This window comes from Dama dama, chromosome X, assembly GCF_033118175.1.
Source record: "Dama dama isolate Ldn47 chromosome X, ASM3311817v1, whole genome shotgun sequence".
In the NCBI taxonomy this organism is placed as follows: Eukaryota; Metazoa; Chordata; class Mammalia; order Artiodactyla; family Cervidae; genus Dama; species Dama dama.
The window spans coordinates 91,704,694-91,721,685 of NC_083714.1; the positions used below are offsets into that span (position 1 = coordinate 91,704,694).

At 43.2% G+C, this 16,992-nt stretch overlaps 1 protein-coding gene across 4 annotated transcripts in view; it reads right to left on the reverse strand.

The window, feature by feature from the left end:
* The window catches only part of EDA (ectodysplasin A), a 363,445-nt gene that overhangs the window by 8,259 nt on the left and 338,194 nt on the right, over positions 1-16,992 (reverse strand). For all 4 annotated transcript variants that reach the window (XM_061136568.1, XM_061136567.1, XM_061136566.1 and 1 more), the window contains exons 3-6: positions 8,514-8,537; positions 3,592-3,771; positions 1,670-1,704; positions 726-777 (exon numbers count right to left, since the gene is read on the reverse strand). In XM_061136568.1, coding sequence (XP_060992551.1) covers positions 726-777; positions 1,670-1,704; positions 3,592-3,771; positions 8,514-8,537 — 291 coding nt within the window. The remainder of the gene's footprint in view (positions 1-725; positions 778-1,669; positions 1,705-3,591; positions 3,772-8,513; positions 8,538-16,992) is intronic.

Below are 16,992 nucleotides of genomic sequence, written 5' to 3' on the forward strand. Positions count from 1 at the left end.
AGTTAATTAACCTTTCTGAGCTTCAGTTTCTGTCTCTGTAAAAAGGAGCTAATGCCTACCTTTGTTGTGAGGATCAAATCAAATCAAAGACAAAAAAAGTATGTAGAAAACTCTAAAGTACCATACAAACATAAGGCAGTAGATTTAGTATGGTGTTGTCCAATCTCTCTGGTACTCTGTTTCCCCACCTTTGAAATGCAGGCATTACATTAAAGTAGGATTTCTAACCTCCTTCAATCCACCCCCTTTTTTTGTAGACACTAGCATCTCATAATTCCTACAGAGTCTAACATGCCCCCACTTCCCTGAGAGAAATGCCCCTCTACCCTAGACACATCACACAAGAAGATTTGATTTTATGTATTTCTACTTTCTATAATTTGTATTGTGAAAATGTTGATCAGACTACACATATTCCCAATGGTGACTCTGATTCAGCCTCCACTTTCCAAGAATCCCTGGTTTAGACAATGTCTCAAGCCCTTTTCAACTTCTTTTTTTTTTAAATCTGTGATTCTAACTGCAATTTGTAGTAACCAGTCTGAGGGCAAGCAATTACTTGAAACAGCCAGCAGAGGGCAAAATGGAGTAGAGAATGGCCCCTAGTGTCAAGGGTACCTCCGAGGTCTGAGAGGAACTAGGCTGGGTGATTATTTGAAGGCCGTGGGTAAGGGTGGTGGGGGGAAGAAACTCTTCTTAAGGAGAGAGCCTACTTTGACTCTTACCATTCTTGACTTGGATGGCTGACCCTTGGCCCTGTAGATGCACCACGGCTGGCTGGGAAGATGAGAACAGAGAAAATAGTCACTGTGAGAAATGGCTGCTTGCTCAGCCACCAGTTGCCAGGATTCCACCTTCTAGTCTTCATTTGTATCCCAATTCTGACCCCTCTACCCTGTCTTGGGATGTGAGTGGCCACATTTCTCCTAGAGGGTAATATGATTTTATAGCTCTGCCAGACGTAATGCCTCTGAGCCTTATTTCTCTAACTGTGAAATGGGGATGCTGAGAATCTCTGTCTGGCCTCTCTCACAGAGATGTCTGAAGAGCAACTGAGGTGAAGAATATAAAATACCCTGCAAGCCATCCAGCACCGTGCAGCTGTGTAGATTGATTGCTGTGGCCAAACAGCTGTAGTGAAAGAAGCCGTGATGAGACAAGGCGAGGTGGTGGAAACTGCCAGTAGAGATGGATCAGGAAGCTCAGAGACTAGGGAGGAGCCCTTCAGGCCCTGAAGGCAGAAGGCCAGGCTGGGCTTGACCTGGAACTGGTTGGCTGATTTTCAAGAACATATTCTTAAACTTCTAAGCTGCTGACGTCAGGTGGTTAGAGTGCCGACAAGGTGTCTGGTGTAGCCGGGGAGGCCCAGGACCAGGTGAATAGGCCTCACTGACAGCTCATGTCAGCTGACTACTGGGCTTGGCTGTGGTGACCCTCTGTCTCCTAGGGAATGGGGAAAAATAGCCACAGCTCAGTTCTGTTGCTAAAAGCAGGCCCTGGGGCAAAGTTTTTCTATTCATGGGAGGGGGCTGTGAATGAAAAACCCCCAGAACCTCCAGGGTCTCCTCACAAAAGAAAGCCTCAGCAAACTTAGCAGGGAGCAAACTCAAGGGTGGCTCAGGCCTGTGGCCTTCCCTCCTTCCCAGCAAGACAGCAATTCCCAGCCAACCTGGTTTTCTCGAGTTCCAGCTTTATCAGCAGCACCTGCAAAATAGGACAGGCCAATCAGAGGGTATGCTCTGTCTACTTGCTTTTCTCTTCATCTAGGCAGCCAATGGCACTGAGCTTTTGCTCCCTGTCTGAGCCAAGCCAGGCTCACTTTGAGCCTTTTGCAAAGCAGCATCTGAGCCTTATTTTCCAGGACTCAGAGCTGGAGGGAGAGTCAGGGTGTGATGCGGGGCTCTGGAGTGGGAGATGACACCCCTTTCTTCTCTGACTTGTCCCTGACCTGCATCTTCAGTGTGCCCAGCACCCAGCAGGAAACTGGCCTCTTGCCAACAATGGCCCAAGGCAAGTGCCACTGAGCACTCATGGTGACACAGGAGAGTGCATTCCTGCCACCATTGACCCCAAGACAATGGTGCTTGCTTCTTTAGCCTTTTGTTCTCTATTACTTTTCTCTGTAGAATGCATTGCCATTTGTAAACATCTTGCTTCTTTAATTGTCACTCTCATCCTGTACAACATAAATTCCACGAGAACAGGAACCACTAATCAATATATCTCTTGCACATAGAAAGTACGCAATGAATATTTGTAGAAAGATTGGACGAAAAAAAATTCCAAACTGCATCTCTTGGGGCCACAATGACACTGATTAGCCCTGTTTGAACTACCAGTCAAAGAACATGAGTCTTGCGGCAGTATTCTTGGACCCAGAGAAATCAGCTGTGAACAGTCCATTTCTGTAAAAGCCCCAAGACACAAGAGGGGAGCAGGAGAAGGAAATAGCAACTGACCTAAGCCCAGGCAGTCTGACTTCTGTCAACTCTGATTAGGCAGGTTTGTATCTGCATCAATACCTTTGGGATGGCCTTCTGGGCCCAAGGGGAAAGATGCAAAGAGATTAAATGCTATTCAAATGGGCAATGTGGTAGGGGAAGGATGTAACACAATAAGCACTTGGTTCCTCAACAGGTTGGTCTTGGTGCCTCTGTCTGCTGCTTCCACAGCCTGAATGACTCATAAGTTTCCAACTCCTTGATTATCAGTGACTACTGGTCTACCTCTATGGGAAAGGCATTTCAGAGTTCATGGGATGAGACTACTCTAGGGCTTGTCATTCTGTCCAGCCCCCAACATTGTTGTTATCGTTTAGTCGCTAAGTTGTGTCTGACTCTTTGTGACCCCATGAACTGTAGCCCACTGGGCTCCTCTGTCCGTGGGATTTCCCAGGCAAGAATACTGGAATGGGTTACCATTTCCATCTCTAGGGGATCTTCCCGGGCCAGGGATCAAACCTGCATCTCCTGCATTGGCAGGTGAGTTCTTTACCTGGGAGCCACTAGGGAAGCCCATTCCTCCCTTTTGCCTTTTTCTAATCAAACATCAGTATGTGAAGCTAGATGCTGGAAATCAGAGGAGACAAAATCCACAGGTCAAGAACAGGTATCTCTTCCTTGACAGGGTGGTATAAATACGAAGTTAGAGCAAGGCAGGCCCTACTGACTTGTTCAATTCCTAACTCTCCACCGAGCTAGGAGACCACACGCCATCAGTCGTGTCTGACTCTTTGCGACCCTGAGGACTGTAGCCCACCAGGCTCCTCTGTCCATGGGATTCTCCAGGCAAGAATACTGGAGTTGGTTGCCATGCCTTCCTCCAGGGAATCTTCCTGACCCAGGAATCAAACCAGTGTCTCTTACATCTTATGCATTGGCAGGCAGATTCTTTACCACTAGCACCTCCTGGGAAGCCCCATAAATAAGAAGTTAGAGAAGGGCAGGCTCTACTGGCTTGTCCAATTCCTAACTCTCCACTGAGCAAGGAGACCACATACCATCATTTTAAACTGCCCTTGGGATCACCTGTTCCTGTTCTATTAGAGAACTTTTAAGGAGCCTAGGACAGTGGAGAGATGGAAGAACTCACCAGAAGGTCCTTGGAGGCCAGGGGGTCCTTGAGGACCAGGAGGACCTGGAGGGCCGGGTGGTCCCATAACAGTTGTTCCTGGAATCCCAGGAATCCCTGGAATCCCTGGGGGTCCTTGGGGTCCTGGAGGTCCTGGAGGTCCTGGGGGGCCATTGGGTCCAGGAGGTCCTGCCTTCTTTCCTGAAAGATGACATTAGGTATCACATTTATAATTATTGACTGAGAGTGTACTGTCAGGAGTCCCACAGCTTTCTCAGGACACAAAGTTGGCCCTCTGGGAGTTCCTGCTCTTAAAGAGGTGGATACTTTCATCACACATCACACACACACACTTTGTGTTTCATGAATCAGCATTTATAGGCTGGGTTTGAAGAAATAATGACCCTCAAGGAACTTGGTCTCATGTGGAAACAGACACAGTCACAGGACAGTAGAAGTGTTGCATTAATTGTAGGGACAAAATGCTGGAGAGGTCAGGGAAGGCTTAAAAAAGGTTACAGTTTGGCTAAGTCCAAAGGATCAGAATCACCAAGTGGGTAGACCTTAAAAAAAAACCTTTTAGAATTGAGAACTGGGCTATTGTTGCAGAGTGTGGCTCTCATGTTTACTATCCAGGTTGGCGGACTTGATGTGGATGAGACGAGCAAGCTAGGAGGCCAGCTTGACCTTAGGAAGACTATCAGCCCCAGGAAGGCTTCCTGTAGGAGTCAGGATGTACAGGGACTTGAACTTGGGATGAAGGCTGGAAAGCAGAATTGGAAGGAGTCTGGGAAGATGAGAGGTGGTGGGGGGAGGGGGAGGGAGGAGAGAAGGAGAGAGAGAGAAGGCTCAAGTAACATAAGGAAAGAAGGGGTGGTGGAGACCAGAGAGAGCTGAGCTGTGGAGGAAGCAGCAGGCAGGTTTTGCTTTCTCAGCTGACCTCTCTAAACCCTATTTTTAAAGAGCTCTGGGAAAGGAAATTCTGCCGAATCCCTTGGTAGCATGTTCCAATGTTTATCACCCCCTCACTGTTAGGAAGTTCTTCTGTATATTGAACTGAAATTCCTCCTGTGGAAGTTTAAGCTCTTATTCTATTGTTTGTATAGATAGAAAAGAATAGTTGCCATCATACACACAATAACCCTAATGTGCTCAAGGACATTAAGTCACCTATCAACTTCTATTTTTATAGGCTAAATAATCTAGCTTCCCAGAGTCTTCTTTCCTCAGAGGCCCTATTCTTGAATGTATTATTAATCAAGCCACCAGATCCTCCCCATTTCCTCCTTGCTCTCCTTTCAGAGCAGTCTCAGCCTTCCTATTCCACATTCCAGTCCTTCCCATATTCCCACCAGATCTACGTTAACCAAGTCCTAACTGTGGCCTTGAACTGAAAGCTCCAGTCCTTCCTGTTTACCTCCTTGCTCTGTGCAGTCCAATTCAAGAACTGCAGGTGGTCACAGGAGGGCGGCTGCTTCCTCACTTCCCTGCCTTTCCACAGTCTTGTGGAAGTCCCAGGAATGGGAACCTTTCCCCAGCCTCCATCATGGTGTCTTCACTTGTGATACTTTCTTCCTTTTAAAATATAACCCTGTCAAGTCTCACTTAAATACCTCTTTCCTGACACTGCCTTCTGGCTTCCTGGACTTGCAGGCTGGAGAATCCTGTTCTGATTCATCAGGTTCTCTTTTAAGGAGAATGCCGTGCTCAAGAAACCCAATCCCCATGGCAACGCCACTCAAGAGGTCAGTTGTCCATGTCTAACCACATCTGCATTTACAATGAAACAACAGGGTCATTGTGGGGCCCCTTCCCCAGGGAGGAAAATAAGGAAAGTACAGAGAGCTTTTCTCCCAGGGAGAGGCAGGAGTTTTAGCATTTTCCCTGCACTTAGCAGCAAAAGATTCAATCTGCCCAGTTCCGAGATCTAGCCAATTTTAAGATGCTGAACAGGAAAGCCATCTCCCTTCAGATTTGGGCAGATTCCAAGTCAGGCTTATTCAGTGCCCAAGTTTCAATTCCACCTAGTGTAGTGGAAAAAACAGGGAATCTGTAGCTGGGAGATAAGTCTGTAAGCCTCAGCTCTGCCATGGACACATACTTTGGGCAAATTCCTTCTTCTCCCTGAGCCTTAGTTTCTCCATCAGTGAAATGAGGAGCTTGGCTTCGATGATTTCTCTAAGTTTCCTCGCAAGACTGAGGTTCCATAAGGAGGACTGACTTAATCCTGATAGTCAGGAGGCTTCCCTAGTTTGATTATAAAGTCTGCTTCTTTCTCATTCTTTTATGGGTGGCACAGACACATGGGATGGTGCATAGTAGGCTGTCTTCTGTCCCAGAATTTCCAGGCCTAACAGTGATTTTTGAGCTAGAGGGGGTTCTGCGGGTAGTGTGAACTTCAGTATCAAGACTGTGAGTCTCCTGTGATTATTAATGTAATTTTGGAAGAATCAGAGCCAGAAACTCCTCCAGTGAAAGAGAATACTGGTTGCAGTGTAAACAGAGAATGTTCACTTACGAAAATGCTAGAAGGAATCTGGGAAATAGCTCCTGCTGGGATCTAGTTCTGCAGCTGGTGGTCTTTGCTTCTCTGCAACCAGGTGTAGGCAAGTGCACTTCTCATCTTTGCATCCTTATAGAAAATTGGCCCAGAGAGAAGCATGCACAAAATGACCCCCGGACTAAGAGGATAACGTTAGAGTACTGCATTCCTTCTCTGGATTTCCTTACTTTAACAGAGCACTTCATGATGCAAAAGCCCAGAGACTTTTGTACATATAAAGTTACCCTGTGTAGTCTTAGATGGAAGAATACACACATTTTTTTAGTGACACTCAGATTGTTGACAGGATGAACTAAGAGGAGGGAGAGAGAGTTATGGGAGGGGGAAACTTCCGTTAAAGGATGGACATGAAATGAACAAATCAATTTACCTCTTTAGGCATATGCCTACTCATTGTATCCAAGGAAATCTGTATTAAATGGCTTCTAAATCACTTTTAGCCAAGACAAATGTTTAAGGCCTTTGTGCATTCTATTCCCAATAATGGCCCACATACCAGGTAGTAGTGCTGGCCAGCGATTCGAGTCACTGCCAGAAGCTTTGGGATCTCCTGAGTTTGTAATTCCAGAGCTTCTCACCTAGACAATTGCCTTCTATTACCACTGCCAAGCGTGTTCTCTCGGGGTCATCCCTTGGATGACACTGAAGCGGGTGCTGTTCCCCACCATACACATGCCTTGTAATTGGGTAAATCACTAGCCTACTTGCTGTTCCCCCAGATATGATGTGTTCTTTCATGCCTTTGAGACCTGCCAGTTCTCTTTGCTAGAATGTTAATCCCCCTTTTTCCCCCTCATCCTTCAAAGTCCAGGTTAGATAATATTTTCTCTGAGATGTGGTACCTCACTCCCCAGGGAGAACTACTTGTTCTTTCTCTGTGTTCTCCCAGCACCCTGCTCATGCTTCTATGATTGAATTTTTAAACACTATAATGCAATTATTTGTGTGTTCTTCCATGATTCCAACTACACTGGAAGATTTTGGAGGGCAGAAACCATTTATCTTCATCTCTGTATCTCAGCTGATGCTTATTCACTGTCTAGTGAATGAGTGAGTAGGAAAAAACCCCTAATAGTTATCATTACAAAGTACTCTTGAGGCTACCTATTAAGAAAAAAAGAAGTCACCCCTGGACTCGTGTTAGGAGCAGAGGGTGTCATTGTCCAGGCCAGGGAAGCTTTCTAGGTTTGTTAAAATTTCTGTCTTAAAGGGATCTGACAAGAAAAGAAAACTGCACACTTGAAAGTCAAATTTACTTTCTTAAAAGACAGAATAGCTCGGTGAATGCCCAGGCCCCACAGAGAAATGTTTCTTCACTGACTCCAGTTCTCTGTCTGTTTCCCAATTTTGCTCAGCTCAGGTCCTCAGGGGCCAGGCCATTCCTCAGCCTCTATCCAATAGGGACACAAGTTTCCCATGTGAGCCATGGCACCTCAAGCCACTGGAGTACCCTACTGCTCAGAGAAGTGACAGGAGGCAGCTGAAGCCAATGTTTTGGGTCTAATCTGGGGTTGATAATATATTCTATAAAGCTCCAGAAGTGTTAACAAACAGAATTATTTCACTTAGAATATTTTAATGAAAAATCATAAATTTCACTCTATTTTTTTCCCAGGTCAGAACACAAAAACAAATATGTACTTAAAACTGTTTTCAAGGTTGGGTTTCTTGGTCTTAAGGAGTGAACCATATTGCCTGGTCCTGTCTTTTGGAACCTATCTATTGTTGGGTTGCCTTTTCAAGAAGGCAAGCTCTTGTACAAACTCATGGGTCATTCCTACTGCAAGTACACTGGAGACTTACAGACCCAGCAATAGTACAATGGATGCGCTCAACTAGAAGCTTCTTGGAAAAGACTAAAAGGTCAGGGTACTTCTATAGCCAAGTTTTTCCATTATAAAGAATATACTGAAATGCCAGAGCAAGAAATACCTTCCCTGACTACTTGAGAAATAGGCGAGGGATAGCTTTTAGGCCAAAAAAGAGGGTACGGACATCTCTCAGGACATCATTCACACCTGGTCATTGATTTGATAAATGAGGGGGAAAAAAAGGAGAAAAGAGAAGGTCAGGGGAAAGAGTAAGGAAGAATGAAGGAAAGAGAGGTAAATGAATTGTATGGAAGAGGGAGCAAGAAAGAAAAGCAAAAACAACTTTCATAAGTTGCTAAGAAGCAATTCTATCTTTAATAGAGCATCACTGAAAAATGATAGATATTTCTTATTCCCTGGAAGCTATAGTACCCAAGATCACAGGTGACTGAGTAAAACAATGGACAAACAGCACTGAAAGAGTATAAAAATCCTTCTCCCTTGATTTTTTTCTTCTAATTTTAGAAAAGACACGACGGCAATTTTATAAAATCTAGAGACTGACTTACCCTTTTTCTTGTTTTTAACAGGACCTATTAAAAAGAAAAAAAGGAAATTTAAGTCACTTCAAATTAACAGACAGTGTGTATTCTTCAAGATGTTCACAGGAGGAACCACTAAGAAACTGCAAATTTGAGGGAGCCCCAAGCTGAGGGTCAGGTTATTGGCAAGGCATCTAACAACTATCAGACCTCCCCAATCTGTCTCTGACTGTTGTAACAATAAAGTTACAAGGAAGATTCTTTCCTAGGGAGAAAAATTTTTCAGGCTTAATCTTTGGAGTGAGGGAATGAGTACTTCTGCATAAAAATGAAATGTCCAGAAATGCAGACCTCAACAACCTTAGGACGGCATTCCATTAATTATGCAAGTCCTGAGACACACATTCAGGTCAGGAACTGATATGAAATCTCGTGTTGAAGCTTGAAGGAAAAAAAGGTCATTTTCATGGATGGAGCAGAGCAGTAGCAGTTTACTTTTTAGTCCCTTCCTTGCCGTTATTTAAATTGTTAGTTATTCAAGCAGTGCAGCCATAATACATTCACATGGGGGCCACATGAACTCCTACTGTAATTTATCATAAGTTAACAGACACTTTAAAAGAAGTGTCAACAGTTTCACCAACAATGAAATCACAAGCATTTTCTGGGGAATTACTTCTAAAGAAAACAATTCTAATCAATTGAGGGCACTCAGAAAACCCAAGGCTTTTCTCATATAGTCAGGTAACAATCACTCCTCAGACATTACACAGTTTAGCTGTCTCCAGACGTGCAGGCATGTTTTCCCCTACTGGGGACACAATTCACTTCATTCTGTAGGGGGATTTCATTTTCTTTAGATGCAGGTATTTGAAATCTGTTCCAAACTCCCATGAAGATACTACTGGACCACATTAAACCCCTGTCAGTGCCCTCAGGAGCTCACAAGAAGAACATCAAGCATTTTTTGTATATTGTTTTATTGACTATAAAACATATTTCCATCTGCCATCTCATTTTACTCTTGCAACAAGCCTGAATGGTCTTTACTAGTAAGAGCTCACTCTATCAAAGATTCTGTCTAAGCAGACTCAATCAGAAGTCAGTAAAGTCTCTTAACTTGGAGGGCTGCCAGTGTGGCCATCAGTCCCTTGAAAATCAATGTCTCTGTAGACTTTCCTGGCAAAATAATTTCATGTGCAACTGTAGGTATTATTATGTGCAGGGAATGTTTATGGTTGGGTTTAGTAACGTGCTGCATTTAAGGTCATGATCCTCCATTCTTCTATCCTCATTTCTTCTCTCTCTCCTCCCAGTTTCTTTACTGTCTATCTTTTATGTTTACAACAGCACTGAGATTGTACACAGAGGTTCTGGCAAGGAAGCACAGCTAGACAGATATTACTAAATAAGAGGCAGCTTGAGAAGGGCCACCTTCTTGAACAAGAAAGTTTTTTGGGGAAGGATTTACATAGAAAGGCCTAATCCCATCAACCAGCTACCAGCTAACCAGTTGGTTACCTCAGCCTGGGAGACCAGTGAGATGACAGCCATTGCAGACACTGCCCTCAGACAGATTGTGTTAGCCCCGGCCAAGCTTCTGACCATTTTGGCTGGTTAAAAGGTTACTACTGTTACACTGTGGGCTTCCCTGATAGCTCAGTTGTGTAAAGAATCCGCCTGCAATGCAGGAGACCCCAGTACAATTCCTGGGTGGATAAGAGCCACCGGAGAAGGGAGAGGCTACCCACTCCAGTTTCGGGGCTTCCCTTGTGGCTCAGCCAGTAAAGAATCCGTCTGCAATGTGGGAGATCTGGGTTCAATCCCTGGGTTTGGAAGATCCCCTGGAGAAGGGAACAGCTACCTACTCCAGTATTCTGGCCTGGAGAATCCCATGGACTGTATAATCCATGGGGTCGCCAAGAGTCGGACACGACTGAGTGACTTTAACTTCACTGTTATATCAGACTTTGAAGCAGGCTTTGAGAAAATGATCACCATGCAATCAGTCCTTACTGAGCATGCCTAGGAAGGAAGAACAGTAAATAATGAAACAAGTCTATTCTCAGAGAACTTACAGTTGAATGGGAAAGTACTAAAAGGGGGAGACTTAAGGAAATATACTGGTTAGTTGAGGAAAAAAAAATTCCTGGAGGAAGTTTGACCGTACAAGGAAAAGGAGGGAAAGGGAAGTTAAGAATTTTTCATTAACTTCTATTATTTTTATACCAGAAATACCTACTTATTACACATACGTAAATTCATGCACGTATACATACATAGAAAAGAGGAGCAAAAAGGAAAAAATAGCTTTAAAAAACTACTCACAAACAACCCCTATTAACACTTTATGCATATCTAGAAATTTTCTATGCATATAAATAGGTATTTTCACAAAATGGGATCTTGTTGCTTGATACCTTTCTTCTATGTCAGTAACTACATTTCTAGATTGTCATTTTAAATTTGGATACATCAGCATTACATAGGTAACTCTGCATTTTTTCTGGTTCTTTCATGATTTCATTTTTTTCCATTTATTTTTATTAGTTGGAGGCTAATTACTTTATAATATTGCAGTGGTTTTTGTCATACATTGACCTGAATCAGCCATGGATTTACATGTGTTCCCCATCCCGTTCCCCCCTTCCACCTCCCTCTTGTGATTTCATTTTTTATATTTAAATCTGGTATAGATTTGGTATATTGTGTGAGGTAAGTTCAGTTCAGTTCAGTCACTAAGTCATGTCCGACTCTTTGTGACCCCATGGACTGCAGCATGCCTGGCCTCCCTGTCCATCACCAACTCCCGGAATTTATTCAAACTCATGTCCATTAAGTCCGTGATGCCATCCAACCATCTCATCCTCTGTCATCCCCTTATCCTCCCACCTTCAATCTTTCCCAGCATCAGGGTCTTTTCAAATGAGTCAGTTCTTCACATCAGGTGGCCAAAGTATTGGAGTTTCCGCTCAACTTTCTTTATAGGCCAACTCTCACATCCATACATGATTACTGGAAAAACCATAGCCTTGACTAGATGGACCTTTCCTGACAAAGTAATGTCTCTGCTTTTTAATATGCTGTCTAGGTTGGTCATAACTTTTCTTCCAAGGAGTAAGCATCTTCTAATTTCATGGCTGCAGTCACCATCTGCAGTGATTTTGGAGCCCCCCAAAATAAAGTCGGCCACTGTTTCCATTGTTTCCCCATCTATTTGCCATGAAGTGATGGGATAAAATTTTAATTTTAATTTTCTGAAATGGCCATGGTGTGAAGACGGCCGAGAGCTACAGGCGCTCAAGGCCCATCTTCCACTTGCTTCTATCTGCTCAGTGTACATTTGGCATATCCCTTGAAAAAAATGAGGATGAAAAAGTATAGACAAGATTAGCCTTAGATTGTTAGATTGTATCACACTTTCCATAGGTGCTAGTGAGTACATCATTCAACAATATAGGAAGGAGTTCCACCTTTTTCTAATATAGCTCACCATAGCCAGTAAATAATTCTTATGAGTTTCGACATGGTCCTATAAGTCCTGCTTCATTTTTTAAAATTTAAAAAAATATTTAATTGGAGGAAAATTGCTTCACAATGTTGTATTGGTTTCTGCCACACAACAATGAAAATCAGCCTAATTATACATGTATCACCTCCCTCTTGAGCCTCCCTCCCCCCCCCCAGTTCTGGTTCTATATCAACCATTCTCATTTCTTTTGCTCGAGGTCATTGTGGTTTTCTATCTTCTAGAGAGAAAATACCAGAGAGCTAGAACTATTTCATGTTAGATATGAATACCTTGACCTAGAGCAAAAGCAGTAACCTCTGCTCATTTCTATATCTTCTTAGATACGTTGACTTATTTTCTCTATATGCTTCAGAACCTTTTACATGCCTACTCAGAGCACTACTGGTGTCACATGTCTGTTTCCATGGTAGCAGGCTACATTTCTCTATCATTCTAATACCCTTTATTTGGAACCATCATGGTTTCTGCAGGCAAAATCCACAAATACATCAGAGTGGGACAGACAGGTGTGCAGTCGCTGAGATTGCTTTTATAGGAGTAAATTTGAGATTTGACAGGTTTTGATTAATGTGGGCAAGCTATTTGCTCTGATATTAAGAAAACGGAGTCTTGTAACCGCATCAGGGCCATGGAAGCTGGCAGCAGTCCTAGCCTGAGTCTGGTTTTGACTCAATCACAAACTGATCATAAGGCAAGTGTTCCATTTTCTTCTGATTCTTTAACTTCTAAATTAGGGAATACTTTGTACACTTTGTCTCTATTCAAGCCTAGGATTCTGATGAAGATAAAATGACATTATAATTAAAGTTAACATTTATTGAATATATATGAGCCATGCACTGTGCTAGATGCTTAGCATATCTCATTTAGGTCTTATAACAATCCAGCAAAGTAGGCATTATTATGCTTATTTTATAGATGAAGGGATGGATTAAATTAATTGCACAAAGTCACACAGCTTCTACATATTTTCAGGTAAGCTGAAACTTCAGAAAGATTCATGTTTTTCTAGATGTGCTTTGAAGTTAAAAAAATAAACGTATATACTTCCAATTTCTGGTTTTACACGTCAAGTTCTTGGAAGCCATCACTCCGAGACTCACAATAAGAAAAATGCTGAACAAACTTAAAATCACTTCTTCTTAGATCCATCAGAGAAGTGAGGTCACAAGGCAAACTGCTGTTCTATAAGATGGAGAGACAGACCAGTGGATAGAGACTTACAGCTGACTAGGAATAGAAGCCTGCACCTGAAGTCAGTATCAGTAACAACACTTTAAAACTATAATCAAAAGATTGCTAGATTATCAGTGTGGACCAAGTAGATCAAGGGATAAAAGTCCTCAGAAGGTTCAATCTTATGGGGTTCCCCACACTTTCATGTGTTTTACTTTCAAGAGCATTACCAGGTTTTCACTATGAAGACTGGAGAAAAATTCTCTTGTGCTTCTAGCAAGGGGAAAGGAAAGCAGCCATTTTGAAATATATCTGGACCTCTCTATTATCTTTAACAAGGCCTGCCCTCAAGGAAAACTTTTATCAGAGTCTAACTGACTGAGGTTTTACCAAAGGCATACTGACATGGGGGATAGGAAATACCCAAATCAGTTCAGTGCAGTTCAGTTGCTCAGTTGTATCTGACTCTTTGGGACCCCATGGACTGCAGCAGGCCAGGCATCCCTGTCCATCACCAACTCCCAGAGCTTGCTCAAACTCATGTCCATTGAGTCAGTGATGCCATCCAACCATCTCATCCTCTGTCATCCCCTTTTCCTCCTGCCTTCAATCTTTCCCAGTATCAGAGTCTTTTCCAGTGAGTTAGTTCTTTGCATCAGTGGCCAAAGTATTGGAGCTTCAGCTTCAGCATCAGTCCTTCCAATGAATATTCAGGATTGATTCCCTTTAGGATGTACTGGCTTGATCTCCTTGTAGTCCAAGGGACCTTCAAGAGTCTTCTACAACACCACAGTTCAAAAGCATCAATTCTTCGGTGCTCAGTTTTCTTTATGGTCCAACTCTCACATCCATACATGACTACTAGAAAAATCATAGCTTTGTCGGCAAAGTAATGTTTCTGCTTTTTAATATGCTGTCTAGATTGGTCACAGCTTTTCTTCCAAGGAGCAAGTGTCTTTTAATTTCATGGCTGCAGTCACCATCTGCAGTGATTTTGGAGCCTCCCAAGATAAAGTCTCTCACTGTTTCCATTGTTTCCGCATCTATTTGTCATAAAGTGATGGGACCAGATGCCATGATCTCCGTTTTTTGAATGTTGAGCTTTAAGCCAACTTTTTCACTCTCCTCTTTCACTTTCATCTAGATGCTGTTTAGTTCTTCTTTGCTTTCTGCCATAAAGGTGAAGGTGGTATCATCTGCATGTCTGAGGTTATCGATATTTCTCCTGGCAATCTTGATTCCAGCTTGTGCTTCATCCAGCCTGGCATTTCACTTGATGTACTCTGCATATAAGTTCAATAAGCAGGGTGACAATATACAGCCTTGACGTACTCCTTTCTCAATTTGGAACTAGTCTGTTGTTCCATGTCCAGTTCTAACTGTTGCTTCTTGACCTGCATACAGATTCCTCAGGAGGGAGGTAAGGTGGCCTGGTATTTCCATCTCTTGTAGAATTTTCCACAGGTTGTTGTGATCCACCATCAAAGGCTTTGGCATAGTCAATAAAGCAGAAGTAGATGTTTTTCTGGAACTCTCTTGCTTTTTCTATGATCCAACGGATGTTGGCAATTTGATCTCTGGTTCCTCTGCCTTTTCTAAATCCAGCTTGAACATCTACAAGTTCTCTGTTAAAGCCTCGCTTGGACTTACCAAGATGGCGTAGTAGAAGGACGTGCACTCATCTTCTGCAAGAACTCCAAAGTTGCAACTTACTGCTGAACAACCATCTACAGGAGAATGTTGGATCCCACCAAGAAAAGATACCACACTTCTAAGGGCAAAGAAGAAGCCCCAACAAGAAGGTAGGAGGAGCCAAATTGCATTTAGAATCAAACCCCATATCCACCAGGGATTCTCATAGGGCTCAAACAAAACCTTGTGCACACCAGGAACCAGAGACCCCACTGAGACTGAACCAGATCTGCCTTTGAGTGTTTGAGTGTCTCCTGCAGAGGCATGGGTCAGCAGTGGCCTGCTTCGGGGACAGGGGCTCTGGCTGCAGCAGACCTCAGTCATGCAGTGTGTGGCATAAGCCTTCTTGGAGGAGGTCATCATTAGCCCCACCATAGAGCTGCCGAGCAGACGACCCACAAACTGCAGAACAATTATACCAAAGAAATTCTTGCACTGTTAAGAAAGTTCTAGGACCCATAACAGATTCCCAACCTGGGTATCCAGCAAAGTGACTGAAAACCCCAAGGGAATTTGACTTTGGAGGCCAGTGGGATTTGATTACAGAACTTCCACAGGACTGGGGAAACAGACTCTTTGAGGGTACAAACAAAGCCTTGTGTACACCAGGAGCCAGGAGAAACAGTGTCACCACAAGAGACTGAGCCAGACTTGCCTGTGAGTGTTCAGGAGGTCTCCAGTGGAGGTGTGAGTTGACAGTGGCCTGCTGCAGGGTCAGGGACACTGAACACAACAGTGCATGCACAAGTCCTTTTGAAGGAGGTCATTAACCCTACCATAGTTTGCCCTCATCCAAACAACAGGGAGGGAACACAGCCCCGCCCATCAACAGAAAACTGGATTAAAGATTTACTGAGCGTGGCCCTAAAAATGATGCTGCTAAAGTGCTGCACTCATTTTGCCAGCAAACTTGGAAAACTCAGCAGTGGCCACAGGACTAGAAAAGGTCAGTATTCATTCCAATCCAAAAGAAAGGCAATGCCAAAGAATGTTCAAACTACCGCACAGTTGCATTCATCTCACACGCTAGCAAAGTAATGCTTAAATTTCTCCAAGCCAGACTTCAACAGAACAACTTCCAGATGTTCAAACTGGATTTAGAAAAGGCAGAGAGGAACCAGAGATCAAACTGCCAATATCCAATGAATCATCAAAAAAACAAGCGAGTTCCAGAAAAACATTTACTTCTGCTTTATTGTCTATGCCAAAGCTTTTAACTGTGTGGATCACAACAAACTATGGAAAATTCTGAAAGATATGGGAAAATCAGACCACCTTATCTGCCTCCTGAGGAATCTGTATGCAGGTCAAGAAGCAACAGTTAGAACCGGACATGGAGAAAGGAGTACGTTAAGGCTGTATATTGTCATCCTGCTTATTTAACTTATATGCAGAGTACCTCAAGCGAAATGCCAGGCTGGATGAAGCACAAGCTGGAATCAAGATTGCCGGGAGAAATATCAATAACCTCAGATATGCAGATGATACCACCTTCACTTTTATGGCAGAAAGCAAAGAAGAACTAAACAGCATCTAGATGAAAGTGAAAGAGGAGAGTGAAAAAGTTGGCTTAAAACTCAAAATTCAAAAAACGAAGGTCATGGCATCTGGTCCCATCACTTCATGGCAAATAGATGGGGATACAATGGAAACAGTGAGAAGACCTTATTTTTGGGGGCTCTAAAATCACCACAGATGATGACTGAAGGCATGAAATTAAAAGACACTTGCTCCTTGGAAGAAAAGCTGTGACCAACCTAGACAGCATATTAAAAAGCAGAGACATTACTTTGCTGACAAAGTTCCATCTAGTCAAAGCTATGGTTTTTCCAGGAGTCATGTATAGATGCGGACGTTTGAACGTAAAGAAAGTGAGTGCCAAAGAATTGATGCTTTTGAACTATGGTGTTATAGAAGACTCTTGAGGGTCCCTTGGACTGCAAGGAGATCAATCCAGTCCATCCTACAAAATAAGTCCTGAATATTCATTGGAAGGACTGATGCTGAAGCTGAAGCTCCAATACTTTGGCCACATGATGAGAAGAACAGACTCACTGGAAAAGACTCTGATGCTGGGAAAGATTGAAGGCAGGAGGAAAAAGGGAT